Source organism: Melanotaenia boesemani, chromosome 3, assembly GCF_017639745.1.
Source record: "Melanotaenia boesemani isolate fMelBoe1 chromosome 3, fMelBoe1.pri, whole genome shotgun sequence".
NCBI classification, from domain to species: domain Eukaryota; kingdom Metazoa; phylum Chordata; class Actinopteri; order Atheriniformes; family Melanotaeniidae; genus Melanotaenia; species Melanotaenia boesemani.
The window spans coordinates 14,546,196-14,560,587 of NC_055684.1; the positions used below are offsets into that span (position 1 = coordinate 14,546,196).

The following is a 14,392-nucleotide window of genomic DNA, read 5'->3' on the forward strand; positions in this document are numbered from 1 at the left end:
AATTATTTGGGAAATTTAAACACCTTTTATTCAGTGTGTTAAGTGTAACGGATGTAATGTGATAGGAGTGAAAAGAGCATGAACTGATGTGAGGTTGCAGAGCTCTGCTTCACCTCTGCTGATTAATGACAAATGGTAAACTGCTAACCCGTTTTAAGGAGAAACAGGTCCTTCGGTTCGGCCGAGGAAATAAAAAAACAAAAGAGGTGACATGCACCCTGGTCAGACTGGGATCTGAGAGCCTGAATCCAAAAAAATGACTTGCTGTTGTCTTTTTGTTGACCTCATTGGAAAATGCCATAGGAAAGGAATAGGTTAAGAGAAGGTGATAGGAGGACTTCATCTGTATTTATGAAAAGATGACCTCACCGTAAATTGGTATGGTTCTGCATCAGCATAGGTACAGATGTTCTACAAAAATTCTACAAAACGTTCTTAAGATGCTTGAGCTGATGTAATCCCACTATGTTACATAGACATATTTGTATATAAACAAAAAAGTATCAAGGTTTACAAAGAGAAGTCACAACAGTTAAACGGCATCACAGTTGGTACTGGATAAACAATCTGGCATTGGTCTGAAAGTTGCTGCTTCATGTTATCCCCTGTTTTTTTGTAAGAAATTTCCCAGCTTAGGGATCCAACTCCGGTCCACAGGAGCCACTGTCCTGCAGGTTTCAGGTGTATTGAAGCAGGAAAATGTGTAAAACCTGCAGGACAGTGGCCCTGGAGGACCAGAGTTGGAGATCCCTGGTCCAGTGCTCCCTATGCTAAAGGAGATGTCTGGTTCCAATGTAGATGTTTCCCTGCTCCAACACACCTAATTTATTAAAAAGGAACTCAATATCTTGTCATGTTCTGCACATCCTTGTTAAAGACCCATTTATTTGAGTCAGGTGTGCTGAAGCAGGGAAACTGACAGATGGACATCCAAATCCAATTTTATTTATAAAACACTTTGGTCTACAGTGGTTGTTTTAAAGTGTTGTACAGAAGAATAAAACCACAAAACAAAATCAATCAAAATATTAAGGAAGCTCTGGAGCTCCTTCGTATTTAAGCAGTAACCATGAAAAGAGCGGTTTAAAATCTCCAGGTACTTCTGGATCTTTCGCTCTGTTAATAGGGTTATTAAACAAACTGGACCCAGAGTCTAAATGCATCGGATGTGTTTACATCTGAGTTTACAGCTGCATACTTGTAATCTCATCAGCCAGAACACGTCAGTTTGGCTACACTGAAAGACCACCTACACATCAAGTAAGCAGCAGGATTTTTATTTTCTTGCCAGTATTGAGTGGGTGCATCTATACACTATACTGGTGTATGGATGGGAGAAGTGAAATCAGAGGACTTTGTAGAAGCACAACACTGTCTGCACCCGGTTTGAGTGCGCGGTCGAGCAGACAGACCGTGGAAGTTCTGTTCTTTGCACGTTCAGTTGTTTCAACATGTTTTCTCTGCCACTGGGTTCAGCTCCCATCAAGCCTGACTGGTGAGTCAGCCTCCATGCTCTGTCTTTAAGAATGTTTTATGACATGCACAGTCAATGGGGAGAAGTTCAAAGGTGTGTGCGATGGTTGACTCATGCAGTAATTTTGGGTGTGGCATCTGCTAGTGAAGTTAAAACTCTCCTCAGAGCTGCAGTAACAGGGTTCATGACTGAGTTGTAATGTAAACATGACAAATTTTAGCAACTAAAACTAGTTTCAGCTCAAGTCATGTCTTGAGTTCACTTCCAATACAAATATTTCTTGATCGCAGTTTTGATTCAAGGCGCTCTGCAGTCGAGGAGGCAGACTGAATTATTTAGACAAAGTTGCCGGGGTGCAGTGAAGGTTTGTCCTGAGTGATCTCGGGCTATAAAATAATTGAAAGATTCTTACAACATCAGCAAGAAAAGGATTCAGACATCCATAAGGATATACGTCACTACTTTCATTAATATCTCAAACAAGAGGCTAAATGAACCCATTACAGAAGCATGAAAATTGTCTCATCAAAAAGAAAAGGAACTTATCAGCAATGCAATAATTTTAGCTTGAAAATAAAACAAGACATTAGAAAACAAACCAGGTAACAGCCTGTTAGCTGACATGCTGTTCACTTAATACAAGCAAAACATGTCTAGAAATGGTTTACCTCTCATTTAACTGGGGAAATGTTCTGGACTATTTTCATGCACAAACTTCCTGGAGCCTCTGCTGGTTGCTTAGCAACTGCTCAGCGCCAAGACAGTCTGGTACATCTCCCCTATAAAAGCATCAGTTTTTACACTGCACATAAAAACGAGACTTGTTTTTGTTGTATCTTATTTAACATGCTTTTCAGTGTCTGTGTTAATTTAATCGTCCAACTCGGCACTTTAAACAGAAGACATGGTCATTTTAGGTGTTTTCGTCTTAGTTTTATTTGCAGTTAAAACACAAGCAGGTGACAAAAGCAACATATTTCAAAATCAACAGGAAAAAAAAGCTTCTTACTTTTTAACATCATTAGGCTGCAGTCACAAGTTTACCTGTGCAAACACAGATAAGCATCAAAGTCGGCATACTAAAGATGTTTATAGCTCTGAGTGAAATATCGCTGATGGCTCTAATACTGTATAAAATGACAAAGACAAAAAGTTTCCCTTCGTGTTTTTATTATTTATTTTTCGTACTTACCCATGATTTTTCAAGGACTAATAACTTCTGATAAGAATTCCCAAGACCGATAGGAACATTTAAAAACATGAACTGAAATGTACTTTTCTAATTTTTGTATATTTATTTCTGTCTTTTCTTAACTCTCTCACACCATGTTTGTCATATCTGATGCAGTTTGAGACCTATTGCATCACTTTATAGTAAAAACCGTTGCTCAAAACCCAGCTGCATATAATCAGATACATGTCTTCTGCCCCACGGTGGCAACCTTTCACCCTGCAATAATTTTTATTTATTTATTTTTTCTTTCTTTCTTTCATTTTTTTAAAAGGCCTTATAAAGACTTGTGGTTCAATAGATTACATTTTTTTGGGTGAGACTATAAAAGGGTTGAAATTCTTTAAAACTGCCCATCACTGCAACATTTTGGATAAACGGTTTAACAATTTTAGGTGAAAAGTGAACCTGATCAATTGTGTCCCTCCCCTCTGATTTTGTATTTTACTTATTTAGGCTCTTTAAATTATAAATGCTTTGGGGGGGAAAAAACACCCTAATCAAATCATACATCAAAGCTTATTTGTAATCCAAACAAACCAGAACAAAAACAGTGGAAGTGTGGTGTCATTATAACTACATTCACTGCTTGGATCAGGGAGAAGGTAGCAAAAGATGGAGCCAGCTGAATGTTAAACTTAGTGGGTAATGGTGGCTACATCCACTTTTCATAAAGTCCAAAGAGCTTAGATGCATTTCACAAACCTTCCCTGAATAAAAAAAAAAAACACATCTGGGGGTGCATTATTTTGCAGACACAAATCCAGAGCAGCACATAAAAAGATGAAGGCAGGCACTTCAGGCAAGATGGAGAAGCTACAGCAGGTTCAGTAGTGACAGATTTCACCCGTTTTACAATTAAGAAACAGGGCGAGGCAAAAAGAGGAGCTCACAAATAAAAGTACTTTTTATATACAAGGACCCGCTTTGAGGACGGTACTACTTTTATTTATATTTATATTTCCAACAAAGAAGGAACAGACTGATCCCAGAGAGACAAATTCTCACTGTCTGGAGGCAAGACAGAAGGTAAGCTCCACTTCCTGCTAATGATCTAAAGATGGCTGAGATGCTGTGTTTAAACGACTAAAGTAGCATGCTGATCTGGAGTCAAAAAATATTCACAATTATAATCTCAAAGACAAAAGATAAGTAAACAGTGCAGAATGTGAGAAAATGAAAAAAAAAAACATACTGAATAAACCTTCATGGTCATCATTCAAATATCAGGTAGACCTTCCATGTGGACATAAAAAAAAAAAAATAATAAAACTTTTCCACAATCTTTAGGGAGCATTCAGTGTCTTCTCAGGATGCCAATCAAGAGATGACGCTGAAAGCTAAAATTAATGTCCATGTCAACAACAACAAAGCAGGTTTTAGCAGAATATTTAAACACGAATGAGCAGTGTTACTCTGTCAGTGCTTTTAATCTTGTGGCTGATACTGTTTGTGTACAAATTTCCATCATCAATAGTGTAACTCTAAAAATCCACCCTTTATGACTCAATAAAACGAGCGCACAGCTAAACATGTCTGAACATTTTATGTTAAAATGAATGTTTCAGCCAGTAAAATGAGATGGATTCTGCAGGGGTTCAGTTTTCAATACAACACCAGCTGGTTATTTAGCTGATTATGTCACTGTAAAAGTTGTTCATGAGCTGCTTGGCTTTCTTCATTTTTAAAGCTGCAATGTGCAACAATAACAGACAAGTAGAAGAAAAGGTCAATGGAGGTGAAGGTGGAGGGGTGCACTTCAGAGATTTTTGAGAAATGGAGGATTGTACTTATTACATAATGCAAGAGCAGAAACAGTGTGTGACTCGCCCTCATCGATCATGAAAACACCAAGTGAGGCAAAAGCAGAAACCAATAAATGTTGGTGTGACTTTTCTGATGGAGACTGCAGGTAAATAAAAATGCTTGTGTTTCTAGAGGTAATTTAGTCTTGTGGTAATGATGAGGAGAGCTGCAGCTGGTCTAATGGTCTTCACTGGTCTGGCTCTGAAGTAGCACTTGAACCGGTTTGATTGAAAAAGCTCTTTGTCAGTACTGTTACACTTAATTTAAAGCGGATGTCAGTGCTTCCACTGAATCTCTTTCCCTTCTCCTTTCATCCCTCCATTAAATCTGACTGTCTTGGCCACAGTTTTTACCCAAACTAAAACTAACCCCTGTAGGCAGACACTCCATGGGATGAATTAACTTACTTTTCTAAAAGATGACAATGAAGGTTTATTCTCCAGAACATGACATCCATAATTTTAATTAACATAAACAACCATATATGTTGAATGAAACCTGCTAACAGATAAAATGCAAACATTTCCAAGGCTGACAATGGCAACACCTCTGCATTCCTGACACACCCTGCAGTTACTGCCAAACCAGCTGGAGCTGCATTTTCCAGAAGCAGTGCGAGCAGCTTATGGGAAACACAGTCTTTTTGGGTTTTTTTTCCTCAAAGCAGGCTGAATTGTATCGCTGCTCGGCTTCTTTGCATCGCCTGATTTTGACTTAACATTACAGATATTTGTCTGGAGCCTCTCTGAACACGGCTGCAGTGACAGATTCCTACCGCTGCCTCCAGAGTCTCTACGCTGCTTTCACTTCTTCTTCACTTCTTGCAGCAGCTTCAAGGCGGCTGTGTTCTTTGGTTCCACTTTAAGTAGATTGTTCAGATCGTCCACACATGCCTTGACGTCCTGCACGGACAACGACAGAAAGACAGCGTGAATAATTGAGCATGACATGTCACAGTTTGGAGCTGGAAGACCAGTCGAGTGAGCTGGATCATGCTGCAGTTTTTTAAGGAGCTGCAGGGGGCAGCAGAGTGCCGATCATTGTCAAATAACAGCTTTCAGAACATAAATAATCTTTATGCATTCAGTTTCATCTATTAATACCTTAGATGACTTTTTCCCTCTCACTATATTCCAACATAAAGATTTGACACTGCACCCATTACATACAGTATGTACCCATAGTATCTTATGTTTTTATTTTAATAATTTTATACTAAACATGATGTAAAACCATTGTATTTCAATAATGTACATATACGTATGTGTATTCATACATACTAATTGTATGTCAAATGTGGCTAAATCACATCAGCTAGAAGTGGCACTGAACGAAAAGCTGTCTGGTTTTGCTGAGCTGAGCCAGATCTGATCTCTGAGAAGATCTGATCACCAGCAGCATGCTCCCTACAGACTGAGCTCCTACAGCGACGCAGGATAACACACGCTGTTCTCCTTTTAGAAACATCTTTAAACACTAAAAGCTAACTTAACTTTTAATAAATCAAACTGATTACTTAGAAAATATCTAAGTTTTTTAAAAAGAAATTTCTAGTAATTCCTTTAAATAGCAGGCACTTTATCACATTGTGACATGATGAATACAACACTGCTGGTTTGTTGGGGGGACAGCAGTTAATGAAACTGTTGAAGACCAAACTTTTCTCAGTTTTCTTGTAGCAGCAGAAACTGACTGAATCTGGTTTTGTTCAGACAGATTTTAACGATGAGCGTCGTTCATAGAAGATATGCAGCATCTAGGTGAAGTCTGCTCTGTCCCTTCTTGTAGAAGAAGTGTTGCATTTCCAGTCCAGTCTGTTGTCCAGCTGAACTACCAGGTACTTGTACTCCTCCACCACCTCCACCTCTTCTCCCAGGATGTAAACAGTGTTTTGTTTACTCCTGTTCCTCCTGAAGTCAACAATCATCTTGTTTTGTTTGCGTTCAAGACGAAATGATGGTTTCTGCACCATCTCACAATCTGACTGATCAGTTCTCTGTACTCAGCTTCTTGTCCATCACTGATACACACCACAGCTGCAGAGTAATCAGAGTACTTGTGCAGATTACAGGAATGGACAGAGCTGTGATGGAAGTCTGAGGTGTACGGTGTAAAGAGAAATGGTGAGAGGACAGTTTCTTGTGGTGCTCCAGTGGTGCTGACCACCATCTCAAACACACAACCTTCCAGTCTCACAAACTGTGGTCTGTTTGTCATAAATCCAGGTGGTTGTGGAGGGATCCACCTGGAAGAGCTTCTCACATTACAGAGCAGTCTGAATTGTAATAAAAACACTTGAGAGCCAACTGTGTTTTCTCTTCGTATTACCAGAAATGATTTCTCATCCACCTTGAAACCTCAGCACACTGCAGCACACGGTCACTCTGCATGGAAATCAGACTGTGGTTTAGTGACAAAGAGGATTCAAGTTCTTACCTTGAGCTCCTTGTGAGCCTGGGCCCTCCTGTAGAGAGCCTTGATGTTGCTGCTGTCAATCATCAGAGCCTCGTCACAATCTCTGACAGCATCTCTGTACTGCTTCACTGACAGGTAGCACAGCGCCCTGATCACACACACACAGATGCATACTGTTAACGACACACAAAACATCTGACAATTGTGTTTTTTTTTACTTTAAGTCCAACTGTTGCCTGTAAATACCTGGAAATAGAAGCTAAAATGTTGCTCTTTTGTCTTATATTCATCTTTTTATGTCAAACCCAAATGTTTGTAGTCTGCAGCAAAAATAAAGAAACTAGCCTCACTGTTCCAATACTTTTGGAGGAAAGTGTATATTTTTATTACTTTAAACTGACTTCTGATTTTTAAATATTTTTCTTTTAACAGACAGCACAACAAGTCTAAAATAGTGGCACAAATGCACCCACTAACAGTCACGGTTTATATAAACACAACGTTGTGCTTTGGTTTAAGTCGTGCAGGTGAACACCCTGCTCCCACTCAGAGAAGCTGACAAAGTCAAAACAACCTCTCTCACCAGCAGACCTCTTCTAAAGACCATTTACAATAGAGCGAAGTATGTTCAAGAAGTTGCTTCATTTCATGTTGCTTTCTTAAATAACTGCAGAATTGAAAAGGCTAACTATATGCAGAGTTGTGCTATTTATCATTATTTTAAAATGGTTTTTATTGCTGTATTTATTGTGACTTTGCCTCATGGTCATTGGTGTTTTGTCCATAGTTCTGCACTGACACTTTGTTTATGATGAATTGTCAACGCTGTTTTTAACGATGGCTTTACTGCAGTGTGGTTTTTAAGACTGAAACTGAACTGCCCATTAGGGATAAATAAAGTTGTCTGAACTGAAATCAACAACAGAGTTGTCAACAATGAGCAGAAATGTAGCCGAGTCTGCAGGTCAAAGACATAAAGAAAGGCGAGAGTCAGGTTTTTCTGTGAGTGAAACAAGAAATACATACAGTAATATGAAGGTACAGGAAAAACTTTCTCAATATAAACTGTAATCCACATCATTATTTCATATTTTCTTCAATATCTTTATATATAAAAACATTTTTAAGAAACAATATATTCCAGAGCCTTACATGGTGCTTTGAAACATATAAACTTGAATAAAATAAATAACTTGAATAGATTTCTTTTTTCCCATACTGAAAACATTTAAAAGTCTGTACTGGTCCAGGCTGCTGCAGGGTGCATTCACACCTAATAGTCCACTAGAATCGCTACGATTAGGGACTCGGCTCAATCAGGGGCTGCAACATTCTTCAGGTCCGAGTTTGCTTTTACATTGCACTTCGCAAACAAACCAGACCTTTTGAGTCATGTGTACCCCTCTTGGCCAGAGGTGTTGCATCATGAAATAATGAAGAATAAAAAGCAAACAGCAAAGAAGAAAACTTGCTCATTTATTGTGAGTCAACTTCAATTTCTATCACAAATTCCAGCAGTGTTGGATTGACTTTTTTGCTTAAAATTTTTTACCGCGTTGTCACTCCTCGTCTGACCGCAAGCTTTTTTTCCAGCTATCGTTCTACGTTTGCATATGGTTCCAATGTGTTGTAATCCACTTTCTACATTTGGTTCACTTGAAGCGAACCGAGAACTATGCTTTCAGGTAAACCAGAGTTTGCTTCTTTGATTCGCACGAGTTTGCACATGAACGCACTTTCAGTCGCCGTCACAACAGACATGCTGGGGTAAAGTACACTCACTAAGGCTGAATTGTTTTTAAATAGAAATTTAAGACGCTGGGATGAGTAGCTCGCAAAGGAGCGGGACTAATTTTCATGTTACACAGCGCCTGATTCAGGATTCACACCCGCAATGTGACGGTTATTTAAACTACGGTGAGGAAACGTTTCTTTAAGAGGAGAAAAAAAAAAAAAAAAAAGAAACTTGTCCAGCCAGGATTTAATGGTAATGCTGTTACGGGTAGTTATCTGTTGCTTTGAGTGTTTGAGAAAGTGCCATATAAATCTAATCCACGATTATAAATCCACTGTTCATTTCTTCAACGCTGCATCATTAGTGGAGTTTACCAAATACTAGGATGCATTTACAGCATTCCCACATAACAATCCTACTAGCTGCTGGTTAAATATCTAAAAAAAAAAAAAGCGATCCAGTCCACAATAAAAACATGGACACATGAGTGGAAGTGGCTTACCGGTTGGTGTATGTTGTCACCTCCGTGGGGTTGTGTTTGAGGCTCTGGCTGTACTTCTCTATGGCCTTCTTATGCTCTCCTTTCTTAACAAGAGAGTTGCCCTCTTCTTTAAGAAGTTGAGCTTTCTTTATGTCTTTATCACTTGGAGCTGATAAGAAGGGCATGGTGGGGAGAAACGGGTGAAAAAGAGAATTTTAAATCAGAACTGCTCTTGACTTATATGTACAAAGAAATGTTCAGAAAAATCAAATGGAAAAAGAGAATTAAAATCATATTAGCATGCCCAATTTTTCATATTTTTGCAAGTTTGAACATAAAAATGACTCAACATATCCTCATTATCACATAAACTTGACAAAAGATTAACCAGATTAATAGAAAAAGTTGTCACTTTCTCACTACTGGGTAAATCAAACTTGCCGGCACATGTTAAAACCAGTTAGTGACAACTTGAATAACATATTTCCTTCATGTAGAGAAAGCTTAAATCTGTGTACCAGCTTTCTTTGTTTGCTTGATGCCGTTCTGTTGGGCTGCAGGCTTTGGTGGTGTAGCGTTGCCTGCAGCTTGTTGGGCAAATTTCTCCCTCACAGACAGCGGGACAGTGGGGATGGGAGGAAGTTTTTCCCTCCATGTCGGGCCGTCTGCTTCTGTGAGAGCCTTCGTCATCCTGACAAATGTTTAAAAATAGAACATGAACAGGTAAAAAAAAAACTTCTGGGTTTTATTTACATGTGACAAAGAGATCCAAAAGCAGCAGTTTTATAACAAAATTATATAATAAAAATACCCAATATTAAAAAAAAACCTGAAACTAGTGACAATAATGGTCGGGGGGAGAAAAACAAAATCATATCTCAAGGTAAAAATGGGTTTATCTCCTTGTGCAGATAACATGAACACGGCCAGTTTACAGACCTGTTGGTCCCGTCGTGAGCAGCTGCTATGTTGCAGTCAATCTGCAGAGCGGTTTTGTAGTCCACGTAAGCCTGCCTGTAACGCTCAAGAGCTTCCAAAGCTGCAGCGCGACGAAGCAGAGACTTCACATTGAATGGGAACAGCTCCAGAGACCTGACAATTTGTGCAGATGACAAGCAAAACATTTTGTAAGCATGTGATGAGTAAAAAGGTTTAAAAGATGTACAAAATATTTAAATAAAAATCCTTACATATCACAGTCCTTCACACAGTCAGCACAGTTGCCATCTTTCAGGTAGCTGGCAGCCCGGTTTGAGTACAAAATGCCCAAATCCTCGGGGTTCTTTTTACCTTAACATGAAATACTTAAAATAAAATGTCTGGATTTTGAAAAGCAAAGCAGGAGATTCTGAACATGAGGGGTCTTCTCCATGCTGGAAATACTATAAGTGAGGATGCATACAGGAGCCCGATGTCATGGTAAAATTGCAGTGTCTTGTGTAAAGCAATTCTATGATGGAGGACAAGGCTACTGTAATCTGTCATAGTCGCATCAGCATCTACGCTACAGGTATTAGCATAGTGAAAAGTAAAACAAGCAACAAATTCCAGCTGTACCAACTCTAATTCTCTGAGTTTTGTTCATAAATGGGCTCAGGTTGACATGTTTCAGACTTTTAAAAAAATTGCTGAGCTATAGTCAGAATTTCTCAAAATACTACTTAATCATTACAGTTAAAAATACTTACTGAGCTTGTCCAGCTCCTTGATAGCCTGGCTGTACAGACGAGTGGCCTCTCCGTACTGGCCAGCCTTGAAACTTTCATTACCGGCTTGTTTCAGCTCCGTCCAGGACTTGGCTTTCTGTTTCTGAGGCATGACTTCTTCTTCAACTGTTATATGGAAAGATAAGAAAATTCAGTGGAGGGTAATTAAGCTGAATATAGTGTTGAACTCTGTTAACTTAAGACACACTGAAGCCTTCTACACGCAGCAACTAGTTGTGAGTATACACAGTTATATCCGAGTTGTGGCGACATATCCAAGCTAAATGAAAAATATAATCTTTTAACTGCATTTGAGGAAAGGCTGCTCTCAATGTGTGCCATTTTTACAGTGATTGTTTATAGATTTATTGTTTACACAAACCTACAAGGCAAGAAAACTACAGCTGATGAAAGTGAAACGTATGCTCTAGCTTAAACAAAAGGAGATCTCTGTGAGTCTTTGTCAAATATCCATTGTCTCCGTATAATATATTCTCCATAAACACCTACACTTACAGTATCTCACAAAAGTGAGTACACCCTTCACATTTCAGCAACAGTTTTATTTTATTTCCTCAACGGACAATCCTATGGAAATTAAACTTGGATATAACTTAGAATAGTCAGTGTACAACTTGCACAAGTACACCTCACAGTGAAATGTCCATATTGTACCCAATGTGTCAATATTTTGTGTGGACATCATTGTTATCTAGCACAGCCTCCATCCTCTTGAGCATGGAGTTCACCAGACCAGCACAGGTTGTTCCTGGAATCTTCTTCCAGTCCTCTACGATCACATCACGGAGCCGATGGATTTGTGGTAATTATATAAAAAAGGTGATTTTATAAGAACCCTGTCTAACAATTATTGGAGCCTAGCGGTTCAGCTGACAATAGCACCCACCTCAGATGCCACCCACCCACCATCTAGCAACAATTTCCATCTGGAATGGGTTAGCTCTATGACCTGTCCAAAGAGAAACCAAGCAAGTCTGGACCCGGTAGAGCTTTGTGCTTCAGTGAAAGAAGGAAAAAGCCACACCAAAATGTATTCTTGTTTTCAGCCTTCACCTATCCCAAAAATCAATTCCCTTCTTTATGTTTTGACTTTGGATCCACAATCACTTCATCTAAAACATCACTTGTTTTTGTTTACAAGCTTTAACTTTAGAAAATCATCCAAGATATGCAACATCTTAGAGATGTTCGTCACTCAGGTTTTGTTGCTGTTCTGTTCAAAGTTGGGTTACTCAACATTGTAATCATTATCTGTAGGTCTAATATGATCTGATATTGCAGATCAACTTTGTAAATCAACAAGTTCAAACACAAAAATGCATCACAACCATGTACGCCATAGCTATGCAGTTGCATAGTACTAGTTTAAAATATGCATATACATGCAAATGTGATCATTTTAAAACAGGCCTGACAGTGTTTTCAGTAAAAAGTAGGCTCATATATTTAACCACAGCTGGAATAAACAGTGAACTCAATGTTCACATTAAAGGCTCATTTTAGCTCAATTAATCTATAAGCTATGTCATTGATTTCACTGTCAGTAAATGTCAATCATTAATTCTTCTTAATGTCAAGTTAATTAAATCATCAAAAATGACTAATTAAAATCAAATGGATTCCATACAAAATATGTCGCACTACTTATCAGTTTTATCTACACAGTATTTATATAGTATACTGTAAATGGAATATCTGACTAGAATTTTTTTAAGTTTAATTCTCGCAACTTCTGGCAAACTGTATTAGTTTTAATTCACTTGACCCACAATCGAAGGAAAAAAATAATTAATAGTTGTTTACATGAAATTACTAACAGGTTAGTTTAGCTAGCTAGTTTAGGGACAGCAAACAAATACCAGTTTTGCCAACCTATACCTATACCTTAGCTTAATCGGCGAATTTGTACTTAACTGGTAAAGCTCAAGCTTATTGGTGTTGATAAGCTTATTGTGCTTATTTGTATAAAATCTCCCAAGTACGATATTCTCTAAACGATCTTTACTTTTGGTTGATAAGTTAGCTAGCTTGCTCAGTTGTGCTAACTCTAGTGGTGGTGTCTTTTTATAGCTAACTGCACTGCCGCTGCTAATCTAGCTATGCTAATGTTAGCATTTCTTACCGGCTGTTTTGGTCGGATGGTAACTCAACGGGGAAGTCCTCCTCTTCACAACACAGTCAGTCGAAACGTCTGCGCGACTACCAACACCTGCAACTGTCCGTACCTGTAACCGCAGTTAATACTAGCATTCCTCCCAGCACAGGTGTTGTTCTGGTGGTTAAGAGACACGCGGCTATCCTCTGCCCTGCGAGGGTTTTATATAAGGAGGAATGCAGAGAACATGCCGGTAAGCTCTGGTAACTTCTCAGTTCGCGTTTGGGACGATGGACCGGAGTGGAGGGGGCTGCCGTATGTGTCGGTTTCGCTTCGTTTGGACGCTGCGTTCATGTACTTTTCAGCTGTAGGACGTAAAATTTACATGGCACCCTCTGGCTGTTTTCTCATCAGAGATGGAAGTCTCAAATTTCCTACACCAAGAGGGAAAAAAAGACCTCAACTAGTAGTTAACATAAGACTTATAGGCATGCTATAAGTAAAAAAAAAAAAAGAAAAATCGTAACATTACAGAACCTTATCTATATTACCCAGTTGTTTTTGCACTGAAGCAAATTTAGCTTTTATCTCTAAAAAAAACCATTTCCATGCTTTATGTATTTTGTTTAGCATTGCAAAACGTGCACTATAAGTTAAAAACCATGCTTAAATGAACATACCTCAATAAAGTAAGGAAGTGTTTGAAACAGAAAGTAATTAAAATGGATGAGTAAGTATAAATGTGGCTATCCAAACTTACCTGTATATTGACCAGAAATGACCCTAATTTGCATTTTCCGTGAGTCTTTGGGTCCCACTGTGCCCTTACAACATCTCATGTGATCCATAAGAGCACAACAAATGGCCTAAGATCATATCTGTAAGACCACTTCTGGTTTACATAACGCTTGTTAGTGGCGTAACTGAGCCATCAGTGCCAAAAGTGTACCAGATTGGGCCCAAATCTGTATAATTTCATGGGGTTAATGGTACTTTAGCATCACTGTGTGGGCAATATGTCAGTTTTGTTGCAGCCATAGTTTTAGAAACAGGGGAACCTGAATGTGTCGTTTTGTCTCCGTTTAATTCTTAAGAATTAATCCCTTTTCACACCTGGCCTTAGTATGGCATTAAGACACCTTTTTTCTTCTAAGCTGTATTAGTTTTTAATTCAAAACAGAGGATGGTTGAAAATTATGTGCTCAGGGGTGTAAATCGATAAAATGTCTTTGGTGTCTAAAGTTTCAAAACCTGGAGTCCTTGTCGCTAACTTAACGTTTTAGATGGTGCATAGACTATGGCTCCTTTTCCTGCACCACAGCTCATTTCCAAAAGGTTTTGTATTTATTTCTTCAGCACTTTGTCAAAACTTTCTCCTTAATGGATCAAAAACTTTATTAAGCAGTTATCATGTAGAAATAACTTAAA

At 38.6% G+C, this 14,392-nt stretch overlaps 1 protein-coding gene across 1 annotated transcript; it reads right to left on the minus strand.

Moving 5' to 3' along the window:
* Positions 1-2,392: 2,392 nt before the first annotated feature.
* Positions 2,393-13,297, minus strand: tomm34 (translocase of outer mitochondrial membrane 34). Its single transcript, XM_041979046.1, has 8 exons — positions 12,992-13,297; positions 10,831-10,974; positions 10,333-10,432; positions 10,082-10,234; positions 9,661-9,833; positions 9,164-9,311; positions 6,948-7,074; positions 2,393-5,413 (listed from the first exon to the last, which is right to left on the minus strand). The coding sequence occupies exons 2-8, from the start codon at positions 10,958-10,960 to the stop codon at positions 5,315-5,317; spliced, it is 930 nt and encodes a 309-aa protein (XP_041834980.1). The 5' UTR covers positions 10,961-10,974; positions 12,992-13,297; the 3' UTR covers positions 2,393-5,314.
* Positions 13,298-14,392: the final 1,095 nt, after the last annotated feature.

Coding starts and splice junctions, on each gene's coding strand:
- tomm34 (XM_041979046.1), bottom strand. CDS start 10,960: ATGCCTCAGAAACAGAAAGCCAAGTCCTGGACGGAGCTGAAACAAGCC. Junction 10,433..10,830: donor CAAGGAGCTGGACAAGCTCA/GTAAGTATTTTT, acceptor TTTCATGTTAAG/GTAAAAAGAACCCCGAGGAT. Junction 10,235..10,332: donor TGTGTGAAGGACTGTGATAT/GTAAGGATTTTT, acceptor ACAAATTGTCAG/GTCTCTGGAGCTGTTCCCAT.